The sequence below is a fragment of the Sarcophilus harrisii genome, chromosome 3 (genome assembly GCF_902635505.1).
Source record: "Sarcophilus harrisii chromosome 3, mSarHar1.11, whole genome shotgun sequence".
NCBI lineage: Eukaryota > Metazoa > Chordata > Mammalia > Dasyuromorphia > Dasyuridae > Sarcophilus > Sarcophilus harrisii.
In genome coordinates, this window is record NC_045428.1 from 441,647,291 (window position 1) to 441,665,312 (window position 18,022).

Consider the following 18,022-nt stretch of genomic DNA (forward strand, 5'->3'; position numbering starts at 1 on the left):
AGATTGCATCTGGAATATGATTAGTACTAGACCCCATTATTGTCGGAAGGGCATTAATAAGCATGAAGATGTTCAGAGAAAGGCTATTAGCATCAATCAGTGCCATACAATAAGGATTTGTAGAAAGAAATAAAATTATATCTGGAGAAGAGAAGACTTAGGATAAGAACTCTGTCTCTTCAGGTGATTTAAGATTTAAAGTGTTATGTGAACGGGGAATTATGTTTATTCTGTTTGGCTCAAAGGATTGGGCTAAGATAAATGGGTTTCAGAGGACTAAATTTCCTCATGATAGGAAGATATGCTTTAGAACAATAAAACCTGTTGAAAAATGAAACAAGTTGCCTCAGGAAGTAATAGTTTTTAATTAGTGGAGGTCTCTAAGAAAAACCAGATGATCACTTGTACTGTAGACTGCTTCAGACATGGGTTTGCCCAAATGACCAATGAAATCTTTTCTAACTTGAGAGTGACAAACAGAAAATTAGCTTTGAGCATGTGGAATGTGAAAGAGAGACACAAATACAATTTGAATTCTTCTGCTGTAAAGGACTAAACTGAATTATATTCTTCACTATCATGTCTTCCCTCTGTACTTATTTCTGCTTCTTTTCCCAATCACTATGGAGATAGCCCATCAGAATGCAAGGTGATAAAGTGTGGGCAGTCTACATATGCTAACTAGGAAAACATATTTTATCAGCATTTCAGCATTAAGGACTATTAAGATTAGTTTATTTTGATTTACAATCTGATTTGACAAATGATCTATAGATCTTTATATGTTGATCTCCTGATCTACAGATCTTCATCACCAGTTGCCTTTTGGCCATTTTAAATTTGATGTCCTATGACATCTCTAGTATATTCCTTGCTCTTCCTTCACATCCTGGTTATACATTATCTTGTCTGTGACAGTAATTTCTAATTGGTTTTCCTTTCTCAGTTTTCCTAATAAGTTGGTCTCTCCTTTCCTTTCCAGTCTATTTATACTCTACTCCTCTCCATATATTCCACAATGCAGTTATGTTAGCCCTATGGAGACCCCCATCTCTATGCCTTTGCACTGGCTTTCCTCCATGCCTGAAATATTCTTCCTTACATTGTTTTCTTGGCTTTTTTCAAGGCTCATCTAAAATCCCATTTTCTGAAGAATTCTTTCCCCAACCCCAAATTTAGTGCTATTGTCTTCTCCTCTGAGATTATTTTCATCTACTTTGTAAATATTTTGTCTTACTTATTTTTTCTCTTCAGGTGCTTAACACAGCAGCATTTAGGAGGTGGTGAATAAATGTTTTTTGATTATGTTATTAAAACAAACAAAAAACCCCCAGACAACTTAACATAAAATTTAGTTAACTCAGCTAATTTGGTGCCTCAGTTTCTCAGGGACATTATCAATTTATGGACTTAGGGACCTTCCCCAAGTGAAATCCGAGTACTTAGTTCCCTAGAAATTTAAGGAGTCTGGCAGGAAATCAGACATGCCTTATTAGATCCTTGTTACCTCAAAGAACCTTCTTAGTTTTACCTTGCTTTGGAGGCACTGGGTACTTTATATATTTCAAAACAGAAGCATACTAATCCTTAGACAATTTGTGTAAATAAGTCTACTTGGCCCATGCAACCAAATAAACTCAATTTGAATGTGTTAAAAATCATCAGAAAATAGGATTCCTAGTGAAGTGAAGTCTGATGCACTTTTTTTTTTGGATAGGATTCAGAAATAGCTCACTTAAGAAATTTAACCGACTTTAAGAAAATGAATGCATAGGACATTTTCTAATCCTCTTTGTAGTTTCCCAAACACTTTTTTTTTTTGGAATTTAAACCCAAATTTGTAATAGCTTATAATATAATGACAAAATCTAAAATGATGGTTTGGTGAGGAGAGGATATTATAAGGATGATTAGAGATTTGGGGAAATTTGGATCAAAATAAAGGATACCACAATGTAAAGGAAAGATAAAGAATTGAGGAAATAAAGGAAAGATAAATACACAGCAGGGCTGTATTGTTATGCCTCACAAAACTTCAGATAGTTTATCTCAAATACTTAGATGAGACTCTATCTTTCTGGCTCTGACTTAATGTGTCCAAGCTTATTCCCTCCCAACTTATCAGACTTTATAATCTTTCCTTCTTCATCCCCAACCTGTAAGAATTAAAAAGTTATGGTCCTTTCCTGAAACTTCCATCCACCCAGTGCTCTACCCCCCGCCCCCACTTTCCTTTATTTCCCTGACAAAAAAGGCAACCAAAGCCCTTGCTGTTGTTGGATGCTTTGATACAAGAGTCCCATCCAACTGGCTGGCTAGTATGGTTGCCAGTCCAAACTCTTCTCTATTAAAATATTAAAAACCCTCATCTCTGTCTTACCTCTGTTTCTCTGGCATTACAGTATGAGAGAGATGGTATATAAAAGAATGTACATATGTGTGTTTATGTGTGTGTATGTGTATCCTAAGGATATGAATGGAGAGGATGGAGATTATATATATGTTAGAATCTGTGAATATACTATGTGCATGCGTGTGTGGGGGGGGGGGAGGGAGGGAGATGGAGAGAAAGGGAAAAGAGGGAGGGGAGATGAAAAAGTGATGTGTGAAGGAGAGGGAGGAGATTTGGGACTAAAAGGGAAAGATAGAGGAGAGACATAAATTGGAATTGCATGGTGAGAGTTGAGGAGTGGTGTTGGTGGTAGGAATGGAATAAGTAGTGTGAGATAGATGGGGATGTATATATGGAGGTGCATCCCTTTCTTTTTAGAATGATAAAATTTGAATTTTTTTGAGCAGTGTTAGTCTCCTGTTAGCTTTGGTTTGGTGCCCCAGTCACTTCTGTGCTCTCCAGCTCAGTCCATCTCCTTACTTCTTTCTCTCCCTTCCTCTCCCAAGTTTTCTTACATTTACCCCAATCATAGATATTTTCTCATGAGAATCCTATTTATATTTGTGGAACACTAGATTCAGTAAAATACAGAATAGGAAATGTCATTAGAAATGAATTCCACACAGTGATATAACATTTCATTGTGTATTTACATGTATGGGGGGGATGAGAAAATAGTTACAATTCACTCTTCATTCTGATGGAAGTTAACCAGTTCAGTGTTGCAAACAAATTCTCTTCATTTCCTTTAAATGCAGCCTAAAGTGCAAGGCTTGATGCCACCTCCAGAACACAGAGTTTCATCCAAACATTTTCACTGGCAATTTTTCTGAGTTCAGTTTAAAAAGTTCGTGGTGTGTGTGTGTGTGTGTGCGTGTGTGTGTGTATGTGTATTTCCTTCATCCAGTCCCAGAAGTAAGATATACACTCCAGCTCTCATGATCAAGATTAATTATTTAGTGAGAATTGTCAAGTTCACTGAAATGTGCCTTGACAATTTGATGGCATGTTCAGGTGCTTTTCTGACAGACACTACTGTTTTCTTGGCAAGTAGAACCCACTCCAGCCACTGACAGGTAAAGCTTTCCATCTGGGCATACACAGATTTCATAGAGTCTCTGGGAGCTGCCAGGGTGACTCCGAGTCCCCTGAACCAATTTAGGTAGACACACAGTGGCAGCATCCAACACAAGCTGTGTAGGAGAAAAAAAAATAGATGTGAAAGTTAGTCATAATGAAATAGACATAGTCATAGCAAAATGAATGAATGTGAAAAGGAAGGAAATTGCAATTGCTGATGAATTTTTAAACATCTATTAAAGTCCTGTAATGGGCCAGGCATTATGCTAAACTCTGGAAATATAATACAAGGACAGCACCTCCCCCAAGAAATTCTAGTAAGTATTTGACTTGAAACTGATTTTTACTTAGTTCTATCTTCTGTCTTCTCATCCAGGAGGGAATTAAAGCTTTTCTTCCCTTCCCCTTCTGTTGGATGGAACTTTTCCTTGCTCAATGAACTCAGCCAATTTTGAGAACTGTTTATCCAGTCCCGTTTGGCAACACATGATTATGTTAGCATTACAATGACTAAGGAAGCTTGTGTCCAAGATTCTGTTAGTTTGTAGGAGCTGAAAAGCACTGGGAAAAGGAGAATTGCTACAGCTATTCATAGAAGCCTCTGTTTCTGCTCTCTGGGCTCCCTGAGTAGGGGAGAAAGTACATATTTGGAGCAGTTACATGGAACAGAAGTGTTTAACATTGCAGGCTGCATGTGGTAAATAGACAACACTTGCAAGGGTAGCTAACCTAGGTTAAAACGTAAAGGAAATACTTAACAATGAAAAAATATAATAAAACATAAATGATTTTAATATGTGGTTTTCTAAGTCAATGAGCATTCCTTATCTTATGATATTCTTATGTATAGTTAGTAGCCCCAGTTTCTATTTGAGTTTAACAATGTTGGTATAGAAAGAAGCTCCCAATGCTCATGCTGTATTCAAACAAATTGATCTAAGTAGACCTCTGAGATCCAGGCTTCTGAAGTATAGTTCTAAATTCAGAAAACTTTCCTGGGAACAACACAATTCAGTGTCTAGGTGGTACTGATGCTTCAATTCCTGTTGGTTAGGAGCTTAGTGACAATGAGAGTTTTAAAAGATATCCTCTTAAATCGGCCGCAGGTCTAGGAGTGAAAGAATTCACTCATTCCCGAATTATTAGTTGCAAAATGAAAGTTTATTGTTGGATAGAAATCAGTTTGCCAGGAGACTGCCTTCTATAGTGGCAAAGATCTATTGGGAAATGAAATTTTGGCGCTGAGAATGCTTTCTCAGTGGGAAGAAGGGTCCTGGCAGCTGAGCAAGCTACTTAGGGCCATCTGCAAAGAATGAGTCCATATACTGCCCCTTTTAAGGAGACTTGGGGCTTCAGGAGCCCAGTTTGCCAGGCTTAGATTCTTATCATTTTTCAGCCCGGATCTCCTATTGGAATTAACAACACTTCAAAGGGATGTTTTTTGACCAGGATTTCTAATTGAATCAAAGGCTCTGGCATCCTGGAAAGATAACTTAGGGATCACAGATCAAAAGGAAATACAGTTTCTTAGAGGGAACACAACTTTAGTAAAAAGTTCCCTTCCGCTTCAGTACCATTATTCAAATACAAAAATACTTTGAGTGGCATAAAATAGTTTTAAGTGAAACACATTTAAAATATATATTTTTTCAGGCACATTGGCATCATTAGGACTCATTGGCTTATATTTCTTCTAATTAGGGTCATGTGTAAGTGGAAAACACATTCAAGGCCTTGATTAGTAATCACACCCTTCTAGCACACATAGGTGTCTGATGAATGCTTTTTTGCCAACAATGATGAGAATAAGGAAAATGTAATTTCTCAATATAATCTCTGAATTGCATTGTTTCTAAGTATAATAAAAAAAACTACTAGTTTGGTTTTTAAATTTTTTCCCCTCTGCTGGCAAAGTGGAGGAATATTGGATTAGGATTCAGGAAATTTAGCTGCAAGGATCACTCTACTGTTTCCCTGCAGTCACAGCCTCTGTTTTCCCATATGTAAAGTAGGAAAAATAAGTCTGTTAAAGTACCAAGTTTGTTAAAGTTTTGTGAAGTATTTTACAAATATATAATTTTGTCCTACAACAATCCTGGAGAATAGATTCTATTAATTCCATTCTACAAATGACGAAACTGTGGCAGAAAGAAGTTAAATGAATTTTCTGATCTGTTTTAGATTTTCTTGCCCTCTGTAAATTTGCCAGATTGTAATTTCCATGAAGATAAGAATGCTATTGTACTGGAAATAGTGCTGAACTTGATTATCATTCCTGATTCTTTTTTATTTGCCAGGCATCTAACTTTCTAACTTTCAATTCCCTTGTCTATGGGAATGTGGGAATGATGATAATTGCACTATTTTAGGGAGTCGTGAAGAAAGTATTTTTTGGATGTCTCAGTGCTATAGAAATGTGTATTATTAAAACTTTTATTAACCATCAAAAGGGAGCACAAAGGGTCCTTCACATGGTTGGTGCTTGAGACATGGCTCCAGAATGAATCAGTATCCTCCAGAATATTCTGGACATAATAATAAAGTGTTCATGCAGATCAGGAGGAGAGCCCTCCTGTGAATGTTTAGAGTATGTCTATTCTTCCATCTCCCAGAATAAAAGAGCATATAGTTCATTGTAATGACAAGCTTAAGAGTTCCAGCCCATTCTTTTTCTGGTTAGCTATTTCTTCCCATATTTAAAAATTTGAGTTTGTCTAATGATTAATCTTTCAAAATACTTTCATAGCCATCATTCCATTTGAAGGTATTTGGACAAAGGTTATGGAGACTCTAAAAGGTTAAGAAACTTGCTTAAACTTACCCACAGACTGGGGGCAGTGAGGTGACACAGTAGATAAATCACCAGACTTGGAGTCAGGAAGACTGATCTTCCTGAGTTCAGATCTGGCCATAGGCTGCAGCTGTGTAATCTTGGGCAAATCACTGAACCCTGTTTACCTTAGTTTCCTCATCTATAAAATGAGCTACACAAGGGAATGATAAACTATTTCAGTATCTTTGCCAAGAAAACCCTAAATGGGTCAGAAAGATTTGGGCACAATTGAAAAATGACTGAAAAACAACAACAACCACATATTAATGGCAGAGAGAGGGGACATATCACAGTAAATAGAGTTGGCCCAAAAATGAGGAAGGCCTGAATTCAAGTCTCACCTCTGATACATACAAGTTGTATGACTCTAAGGAAGTCATTAACCCCTCAGAGCCTAGGCAACATTTAGCTCTTAAAACTCTGAAGTTGTAGAGAGGTTTCTACTCAATTTGTATTGTTTTAAGTTTTTTACTGGGCATACCCTTTACTGAAGAAACCACAGATTTAATAAAAAGAATATGCACACATATACATTAAGAAACATATCCAGGATATGTGTGAGGATTTACACATGCATGGCATTTCCTTCCTTTATACAAGTCATTGATAAAAATATTGACCATCACAGGCCCAGTAAACAAATTCCTGTTGCACTTTGTTAGATACACTAATTAAAGTTGACAACAATCTATGAATGACTACTTTTGGGGCTCGGTCATTCAAAATATTCCCAGTGGCATGCTTTGTTAAATTTTTCTGATGACATTCTGCTCGGAACTATGGCTAAGAGATTAAGAAAATTGGTCCACAAAGCTGGGCCAACTCAAATAAGACTGAATTTAAAAGGGATAAATGTAAAGTTCTATTCTTGAGTTCAGAAAGTCAACTTTATAAATTCAGGATGGTGGGAGTAAGAATATCTGGCTGACTGACATTGCAAGAAAACTTCTGTAGACTTGATTAAAAAAGGGATTTCCTGAAATGATGAGAATTGTCCAAAACAGGAATGAGTTTTCTAAGAAGGGAATGGATTAGAATTTTTAAAGTAGTAGCTAAATGAGCCTTTGTTGATATTGTAGTTATTGTTTTAAAAGCATGGACCTACTCCATAGTCTCTGGGATCTTTTCCAATTCTTGGATTTTATACAATGATTACATGTGCCTATTGGTCGTTATGAGAGCAATACATTAATAATAGTTGAAGAAACAACATTCTCCAATGAAAGTGCGTTATTTATTTTTGCATTTCTAAAGGTGCTAAACTGTCAATTTAATTCCACAAACATTAATTAAGGGCCTATTGTATGTGCTGAATTGTGCTAGATACTCTGGGTATGTTTTTAAGGAGATTGAAATCTGGCAGAGAGAGAAAACAAATACATAGAAAAATAGAACACAAGTTATTAAGCAATAATCTTATGGGATAGGTATAAGTGATTCATGGAAGAAGTGATCACATAACTGGATAGAGCAGGAAAAGCTTTATGTAAAGGACTACCCTTTAACTGGGTTTTAAAGAAAGGGAAAGAAAGGACTGTGGAAGAAGGATGCTTTCATGAGTGTGGGATAGCGTGTATAAAGGCCAAGTGATAGATGAGGGCAAGACATAATTAAGGATTAAGAAATGAGTCAATTTTAGTTAGAATTTAAAGATCATGAAGAAGAATAGTATATAATAAGAATAGAAAAGTAAGTTATCATATTATTGCATTAAGAAGATTATTCTGTCATGCCTATTTTCAACATCATTTTTATAATTTTTTATAACCTTTTCTAAATTTTAGTCATTTTTTTATGAAACATGCAAAGTTAATGTGCTAATCCAAGAAACTTGTTTCTGCTTTGACTACAACCTAAATGGAAGTAGTCCATTTATATAATAGAAGCCTGCTTTATTTAGCTTACCATCCCATCACTGCTATGTAATTTGATATCCATTTGAGAGAGAGCTTCAATCTTCCCAGAATTTGCTTTAATATGGACCCCTCTTGGTGCATCCATACTTAAGCTCCTTGTGGGAGATTCCAGCCTGAAAGTAAAAAAAAAAAAAGGTACTGAGGCAAAGATTAGTAAAATAACATTCTAGTAGAATTTATTTTAGTAGGGAGTTAATACAACCGTTAGTTGTAATACAAAAATCAGGGTCAATGATCTTTTCTTCAATAGTTCAGAAAAGCTTTGAAAAACCTTTTCCTTTCTGTTATTTAGATTTCAGAAAAAAAGCAGACCTGAATTTAGGAGCAGAGAAAATTAGTCCCCAGACAGACAATGGTTATCTCAGTAGTAATACTTCTCATAACTATAGGCATTAAATCTTACATATGCACGCAGAACAAGTTTAATATTATAATAATTTAGCATCATAGATTTCTCAAACATCAACATTTCTATGATATTTTAAGATTATTAAAAATCAAATAAAGTTTGTTTCTATAATAGTAATCCTTAGGCTTAAAATTAAAATTAACATGGATAATCTTTTTATATTCATAACATAAAACATGTAATGATAAATACATAATAAATAAATTCCCTGTAAGGAATGGAAGAAGATTCAAGAATGTAAATTATATGTAAAATGAATGAAGAATTGTGAAAATGTAAATAAACATAAGCTGCCCAAGGGGAACTTTCAGCATTAGTATCTACAAAGCAATGAAAACACATTGTATAATCTTATTTTAATATTGAATAATACCATATTATTTCATGACATATGAAACCAGAAAGATCATCTGGGAAAACTTTTTAGTTAAAATGCAAAATCATTTTTGGGAAGAAAGACAGATCTTTAAGAAAACCAGAGAACATATAAAATGTTCCTTTTAATATAAAAGTTGCAGCCTCTCAGTTTTAGATAATTCTCTGTTTGGATAGTTTTTTAGCTGGCAGGAATTACAGAGCCAGATGCACAGTCTAGATCACTTTGGAAGAATACACAGCCAGATGTAGACATCGTAAATTTATTTGACTTAGTTTTAGATTTTTAATGAGATAGTGTTTACTCTGAAATTGTGCTTTCCATCTACCCCAAATCCTTGCAGTCTTCTGGGATTGAAATAAAAATGGGCATGTTAGAGATGCAGCAAAGGCAAACATTGAATAAAAGCCTGAAACCCATTGCACATAGGGCAGCACATGGGAATTACTGCATTCATTGTATTGCCACAAGATGGCGTAAATTGACTACTTGAAAGTTGTTACAACTCCTGCACTGTCACCTCAGGAATTTGAGAAAGAAACTTTCATAATTTAGCTACATTATTGTTACTTTTATGATAAAGGAAAGGAAGAGGTCAAAGAAAAGAAAGAGAAGAAAAAAGGGAAAAAGAAACTGAGAAACTAAAAGAAAATATGTAAAAGTTTGTTGTTCAGTTGTATCTAATTCTTTGACTTCAGAATTTAGGGTTTTCTTCACAGGTATTGGAGTGACTTATTTCCTTCTTCAGTTCATTTTACAGATGAGGAAACTGAGGCAAAAAAAGATCTTGGCCAGCGGGGTCACCCAGGAAATATTTGAAGTCAAATTTTAACTCATAAAGAATTCTGACTCCAGGCCCAGTGCTCTATTCACTGTGCCACCTATCTGAACCAACAAATAATTTATTCAAACACTCAAAAAACTGTCATATCCTCTCTAAACCTCAGTTTCCTCATTAGAATAATAAGGATCCTGGGAATAGAGGGCCTCTGAGGTTCTATGAAGGTCTAGATCTAGATTTTGGTCCTTGCAAAATGATTTGGTGACAGTTGTTCTGAAAATAATCAATTATAATGATAATAGTTAACATTTGCATAATGCTTTAAGTTTGACATAGTGCTTTGTGTGTATTAACTTCTTATTTGATTCTCAAAAGAACCCTGTGAAGTAGATGCTCTTATTATTCCCTTTTTTTAGATGAAGAAACTATCTGAGAATAGTTAAATGCCTTGCCCAGGATCACATAGCTGGTGTGATTACAATTTAGGCCTATACACTCTGTTACCTAGGCTGGCCCAATGTAAACACTTGTGATATTTGATTATTTTCACAGTCAAATCAGAGTAATCATAAAGTTGAAGCAAGTGTAATATCCTTTTTTCCCTTTCTATGTTCTCAAAACTTTTCCTTGAGAAATAAAGTCACAAGGCAGCTGTCAAATTTTGCTGGTCAAGGTGGTGTTAAAGCTATATAATGAGAACACCTACTTCTTTTTAAAAATAGGATATATATATATATATATATATATATATATATATATATATGCCTATATATATTAGAAAGGCAATCTGCTGGGGAGGATAAATTAAGACTGAATGTGTTAATTTGGTTAATTTGTTGATATCCTTAGGAAACTCTGACCCTAAATCAGGACCAAAAACATTCATCTTATAACAAAAATCTTCAATGTCAACCGATATCTATTAAACACTTGCTATAAAGTACTGAAAGAAATAGAGCCAATTAATCAATAAACAAGCATTTAATAAGTGCTTTCTGTGTGCCAGATACTGTGTTAGGTGCTGGGGATACAGGGACAAAAACTAAATATTGACCACCTACAGAGAGCTTCCATTCAATCAATAATTCAATCCAAGTATTTGATTAAGAGAAACGACACATACACAGATTAGTAGAGATATCAGGAAAGGCCTTGCATAGGAAGTGGCACTTGAGTTGAATCTTGAAGTTAGAGAGGGATACCAAAGACAGCAATGAGGTGGTCATTTATTCCATGCATGAGGGCAGTCTATGCAAAGACTACTGGAGATGGAAAGTCATGTGGCACGAGCAGCACCTGGCCTGATCTGGTTGAATGGTAGCACATATGAAGGAGAATTGTTTAAGGAAGAGAAATAATTGCCTGAAAGGGTACTGTGCAGGGCTCCAAAGAGAGTCTACAGATACTAAGGGATAGTCCCTGTCCTCATGGAGCTTATAGTTTCCTAAAGAGATATATGACACACAGATATAACTATATATATATATATATATATATATATATATATATATATATATATTTACATATTCATTTATTACATGAAAAGTGCATAGGAGAGGTGAGAGTAAAATGTCATATGAAATATGAGGGGAAGGAGAATTACTGACAAATGGAATAAGGAGGAAGAACATTAAACAATGCTGTTTAGATAATAGTAAAAATGACAACAGATAGGAAACTGGGGAGGAATTTCTAAATGTAGGAAATAACTGTGAACCAGGTATTACAAAATATGAGAGATTAGGAAGGAGAGCATTCCAAGCATAAGGGGAAACCAGAACATTATCTCAAGTGGAAAAACTACAGGACACAAATCAGCATGCTATTAATAATCTAAAGGGAATCTTTGTAGAGTTTTCATTCTAACACTTCATTAAACTTTCTGGTTTTGAACTGCTATTATGAACTGTGATACCCATGTCCTGTCTCCTTTCAAGTGGACAGGAATTTAATAGTGTGTATATGGACTTGAATGTCAGGAGATTGTGGAGGAAGTTATAAAAAAGAGGAGGGGCGATTGATATATTGGAGAAGGAAAAGTGTATATACAAGGCTGGACATGGAGTAAGTAAGATCTGGGATCAAATCCCATTCCCACTCCCATTCTCTTAGAGAATAGTTATGTGACACTGGCCAAGTCACTTATTTTCTTTCAGTTCTGGTTTCTACATCTGTAAAATAATGATAAGTATATTTCCTACAATGGAGGACTATGATTATTCACAATACTTTGCAAATCATAAAATGCCATAAATGTCATCTACTGGTATCATCATTATCATCACCATCATCATCTCTATCCCCATCATCACCACTGTCATCTCATTCAATCCCATAGAAACTAGTTGATATATTCTATTTTAATTTTCTACAAATTACTAGAAAGGCAGGTAAAATAATTGTTTTCTTCTAGTTGATTAAGAGAATGTGAGCTCATCCACTGTAGACTCACAGAAACATCCTCAGTATACAACTCCAATAGCAAATAGGAAAACAAGGGTGATTTTGTAACTCTTCATATATCCCCATTATTTTGGATTCTTCCAAGTCTCAACATTTTGCAAGGTTTTTGTTCTATGCTGCTTGGAAATGAAGTATTTAAATATATTTAAGTACATTGTCATTAAGTTCTTAGTGGATTAATAATATGCCTGGGCAATTATGGGCAATAGTTTAGTCTGTGACAATTTTCTAATTCTGGCATCATTTATTTGCTGAGATCTCCAGGATACATAATTAAGTGTGAATTTGCAGTAAGGGATTTGTCATCTCTTAATCCATGAAATATAGATGGTTCATATCTCATCAGGTATTTGATAGATGTTAATCTTTTCAACCTGTAGTTATGCATTACATAGTTTATACTGTTTGTAAATTAATCTACATTATTAGTAAGTCTGGGCTCCTTAAGGAGTTTTGGGGTAATTTTGGGTTTCTAGGTGCTGCAATGGATAGAGTATTGAGCCTGCAGTCAGGAAAACCTGAGTTTAAATACAATCTCAGACAATTATTGGTTATGTGACCCTGAGCAAGTCATTTAACTCTGTTTGCCTTAGTTTCCTTATCTGCAAAATAAGCTGGAAAAAGAAATAGCAAATCACTCCAGGATCTTTGCTAAGAAAATCCCAAATGGAGTCATGAAGAGTTGTAAATGACTGGATACAACAACAAATTTCTAGTAGCAATAGCCTGGTCCAGTCATAAATTCTATTTACAAAAAGAAATATTTGTAGCTCACACATTTTTCCACTGCTTCTTTATCAACATTATGTATATGGTGTGTCTGAGTACATGTGAATGTCACCCATGTAGGGCATTGAATCTATGTATCTTATCCATTTTATAGATTCTACATAAGATTTTCCAATTTTGGTTACATTTGACAAATTCAATAGAACATACATGTCATTGGATTTACTATGGTTATGTGAAGTGATGTCTGCTTATCAAAAAAGTATTTTCCCCTAAGTTTTTGATCTGTTTATCATATCTTCTAGGAATGCCTATTGGTCTTCTTCCTTCTTTTTGGCAAAGAGCTATTGACTTTTCTATAGTTGCCTTTGGGTGATAAACCTTGTATTTTGTTAAGATTGTACAGATTTTTCTTAGAATTCAAATCCATGATGGTCCACTTTACAAATCCTGAAAGTATACACTGAGATTGGTATTGCATAGGTGTTAATTTCCTTACATATGTTCTATTTGTTCAGTTTTGATTTCAGGAGGTCACTAAATCTCAACATATCCAGCTATAGTATTTTCCTTGATATCTTTGTTCTTTATGTGTCTTGTTTAAAGTAGACCAAAGTATTTGCAATTGCATCACTTCATAGGGACTTCAAAATATTGCTATATAGCAACTTTAAAGGCTACCTAGTCTAACTTGCTCATTTTATAGATAAAGAAACTGAGGCCCAGAAAAATTCCTTGGGAAGTAGCTTTCCCAACATCATAAAACAGGAAGAATAATTGTTTCTGGGTTTAAGCACAAACACTTCAGTTTTTCTTTCTTTAGTATCCATTAAGGATTTTATGCTTTCTGAGTCCTAATGACGTGATATAATTGGATAAAGATTCCATGCAATGAATCAGTTATTTAATGTGTTTTTGGTGGAATCGTGTAGTATGATGTCGTCCATCTAAATCAAGTGGTTAATAAAGTGATTGGTTGGAATATCTTTTAAAAATGACTTGGAAGTTATGCTGAATTCTATTTAGAAGAGATAGTAATGGATTTAGGGATGTTTATATGTTTATTATTGGTGGTAGGGAGTGAAATCAAGAGCACAAGTAGAAGGCAAGAGGAAAAAAGTGAAAGATCGGTGATATAGAGAAGTTTTAAAATAGGGAAAAGGAGAGTTTAGGGAATCTCATATTCAATGGCCTGCATTTATTCAATGAGGTAGACTAGATTATACACTATGAATGTGGAGACTGGAGATAAAAAGGGGGTGCTTAAGTAATGGGCAAGTTTGAAAGTAGTTACTTTGGGTAATAACAGGAAATCAATGATAGCTACATAGAATTCTTTAGCTGTAATCACAGCCCAGCTAAGGTTACTGCTGTTAATTTATAGTGGATGGAATCAGCTTGATTTTTTCTATTGATACCGAACATTTTGGGGTAAAAGTAGACAAATTTAAATGGGGGTTGAAGTTTCATGGTTTGGGGATAGCAGAAGTTCAGGAAACATGAACTTTTAGATCAGTGGCTGGGGAAGCAATCTTGTTCTAAGACCTTTGTTAAAATAACATAGATGTGATGATGTTACCGTTAAATTAAAAATTATATTGCGCAATGTATATCCCTTTTATGTTAATGATGTTAGTATTAGGTTTAAATAAAAGAGCCTTAGCCCATGAAGAAAGAACTTTTTAATCCTTTTTTTCCCCAAAGGAGAAAAAAAAGAAGCATTAGAAAAGAGAGAAACATACATAGTATTGCTATTCTATGCATATAACAGTGATCACTGTACAATTTTCTCTTTCAGTAGATTGGAATGTCAGATTGACTTTGGAGAATTATAAACTTTCTATAAATCTAATGACTGCTGATATATAACACTGCCTTAATAATAATGAAGTAGAAAAGAGAAGAGTCTTGGGGGGCAAGTGATGGAGTTATCTTAGATTAATAATATAAGAGGGGAAAGTTTCATATAGTTTGACATATATCATAGATTCTGGGAAAGCAGATTCCAAATAGTTCATAGAAGGTATGGCTAGAATCCACTGTCTCATATTTTGAAGTGGAAACAAGCGTAAGGTAAATAGGAAGATCTTAAGGATGAAACTATGAAAACATAAAGAGAAATCATTCAAATAAGGAAGAAAAAGAAAGCTGCCTAAAGAGATGATGTGACTGCTCAGGGAACTCATTAACTAACTCAAATGGAAAAAGAAATGTATAGAAGATGGCAACAAGGCAATGATAGTACAAAAATTCCTGTAAGAATTGCATCTGCAGCCTTAAAGCTTAAAATGAGCCAAGGATGACACTGAATGATAAAAGACTACAATTCCTCCCTTACATGCGTATTGAAGGCAAGAGAAAGCCCAAAGAAGGAATAGTTTTATATATATAATATAGTATGATAAATGATGATGATCAAGTGGCTGAGCTACTTTTTTTTATTTGTTTTTTGTTCTTCCAAGAAAAGTCATCTTTGGACTAAGAATTATAGAAGAAAAATGATTATAAGGGACAAGAAATCCATGATAAGTGAGGAAATTGATAAAGCACCTAACTTTCTCCACTAGGTCAAAGTCACCAAGCAGGAATAACTATGTATATTAAGATATTGAAAAATTGACAGATGTGATTGCTAGGTCACTGCAGTGATCTTTATTTTTTAAATTTGATTCTTAAATTCTGATTTTAACAAAAAAGACAACATTTCTATATAAAAAAACACAAAGATTATTATATTTGAAATTGCAAATCTGTTAAAGACAGCTTAGTTTTTGGAGAACATTTCTAAATACAAAACCCACAAAGAGTATTATATCTGAAATTGCAAATCTGTTATATGTAGCTTGGTTTTTTGAATACATATTATCTTTTTTTTTAAGAATAAAGAGAAGATAAAAGGAAGGAGAAAAATTAAAAATGGAAGGAAAGAGTAAAGGAGAGAAGAAAAATGGAAAGAAGAAAATGAGGGAGAAGAAAGAAAGAAAGAAGAAAGAAGGGAAGAGATAGGGAGAGAAGAAATATTATTTTTAATGTTGTCCTGGTTTTCTTGTTGTCTTTTTGAAATTCATTTTTTTCTCTTTGGAATGTTAAAATACTTTAATCTGTCTTTTTTTTTTTTCTTTTCTTTTTTTCAGGATGTGGGTGTGTAGAACTGAATTTTATCATGAGTTCTCCTCTCTCTCCCAAATTTCTTCTCTGCTCAATAAAGTAAAGTATAATCTTTGTTTCAAATAAGCATAGTCAATCAAAACAAATCTAAATATTTGCCACCTTGAGTTCTATTTTTTTTTTTTTTGGTCCAAGATAATATTCTCTGAATTGGGAAGGGCAGAACACAGATGGCTAGTAAGGAGTTAATGTCAATTAAGGAAAAAAGTTGACAGTACCTGTTCTCAATGAATACAAGTCATCATTCCTAAATAATTACATTTTTAGGTAATAAAAGTGATATTCAGATCTGATACATATAGTTGTCAGTGATCTCTGAAAGACTATGGAGAATGGGAAACATATAACAGTTACATCTGGATATTCTTTTAAGAGAAGAAAAGTCTTCTGCAAATTGTAGGCCAATGAGTTTGACTGTGATTCCTAGAAAAATTCTAGAATATAGTAGTAAGAGATTTCTAACGATCTAGAAAAGAATGTAATAATCAAAAACAATCAGCATGACTTCATCAAGAATGGAACATTCTGGTCTAACTTTTATTTCATATTTTGATAACAATTTTGATAAATGTGCATACCAGAGAAATTCAAGAGTTATAGTTTACCCAGATTTTGGCAAAGCTTTTGATAAAAATCTGATAAAAATGCCTATAGAGAAGTGGGAAAGATTTGGTCTAGATAATAGTAGGTGAATTCAGACTTGTTTGAATGGCTGGATACATTCATATTTACTGTTAGTTCAGAAGAAGGTCTCAAATGCAATGCTTCATGGAATTGTGCTTGGTTTTGTGCTATTGAACAATTTTATTTGTAATGGATAAAGGCTGCATCCCATTTTTATTAAACTTGCAAATGGCAGAAAGTTGAGGGATACTATCTACAATGAATGACAAAGTCAATAGTAAATTTAAAAAGATTTTAAGCATTAGATGAATTAATAAGAAAAAGATTAAATTCAACAGGAAAAATGTAAATCTTATACTTGGATTCATTCCCCTTTATTGGTTTGGGTTAAAAGACCATTGACATTCATTTCAACTCTGATGTCCTAGGAACCAAAACTTTATAGTTGAGTGAGAATAATTACAGTTTTATACTTTGTTAAAAACATTTCTATGCTCAGTTAATATTTTCAAGTGACTTTTCCTTTGAATGAGGTAGTAAGAGAATAAATATTCATATCCCCCCTTTTAAAAAGATGAAGCAGCTGGGACTTGGAAAAATTATCACTTATCTTTGTGACATGGGTAGGAAGCATTAGATTTGAAATTCAAACCCCATTCTCCTAGTCCAAGTTTACCATTCTTTCTAATAAACCTTGCTGCTGTTTTTTGTAGCACATGACAGAGTCTAAGCCTTTGTAGCAAAGCTTTACAGAATGCATGGTCACTCCATGCCAGGATGTGACAATGGAGACGAATTTTTGTGGAGACAACTCAGGGTAGGCTGCTAAAAAAAATCAGAAGACAGTAGTTTTTGTTATTTGTGAAGCTATGTTCACGCTTACCTTAAAATAAATACATTCAGTTCCTTCCTTCAGTATTATCTTATGAACATTTCACCCTCTGTCTAGTGGAAAGGACAAAATGTTGTTTTCTCTAAGGCTGTGTATTCATCAGAGATGCTCAATTTTCTGCTTCATCCATGAAACCAATGCTAAAAGACAATAAAGATCCCCAGCAGGTGGTAGCCCACATTTTCAGGCTCTCATCCCTTCATTTCATCTCATAGAGCTATATCTGGCTCTTACTGATCCATGTTAAGAGTGAAGCTGGGTTTGCAAATAACTTTTGCATGCAGTAAACTAATCAACAAACATTTTGTAAGCACCTGTAATGTATGAAATCTGATGTCCCTTCCTGAATGAGGAGAAGA

At 34.3% G+C, this 18,022-nt stretch overlaps 1 protein-coding gene across 2 annotated transcripts in view; it reads right to left on the reverse strand.

Annotated features, from left to right (window-relative positions):
• Window positions 1-3,023: 3,023 nt before the first annotated feature.
• The window catches only part of SGCG (sarcoglycan gamma), a 242,957-nt gene continuing 227,958 nt past the window's right edge, over window positions 3,024-18,022 (reverse strand). For both annotated transcript variants that reach the window (XM_031960792.1, XM_031960791.1), the window contains exons 7-8: window positions 8,211-8,334; window positions 3,024-3,585 (exon numbers count right to left, since the gene is read on the reverse strand). In XM_031960792.1, coding sequence (XP_031816652.1) covers window positions 3,403-3,585; window positions 8,211-8,334 — 307 coding nt within the window. In that variant the 3' untranslated portion in view covers window positions 3,024-3,402. The remainder of the gene's footprint in view (window positions 3,586-8,210; window positions 8,335-18,022) is intronic.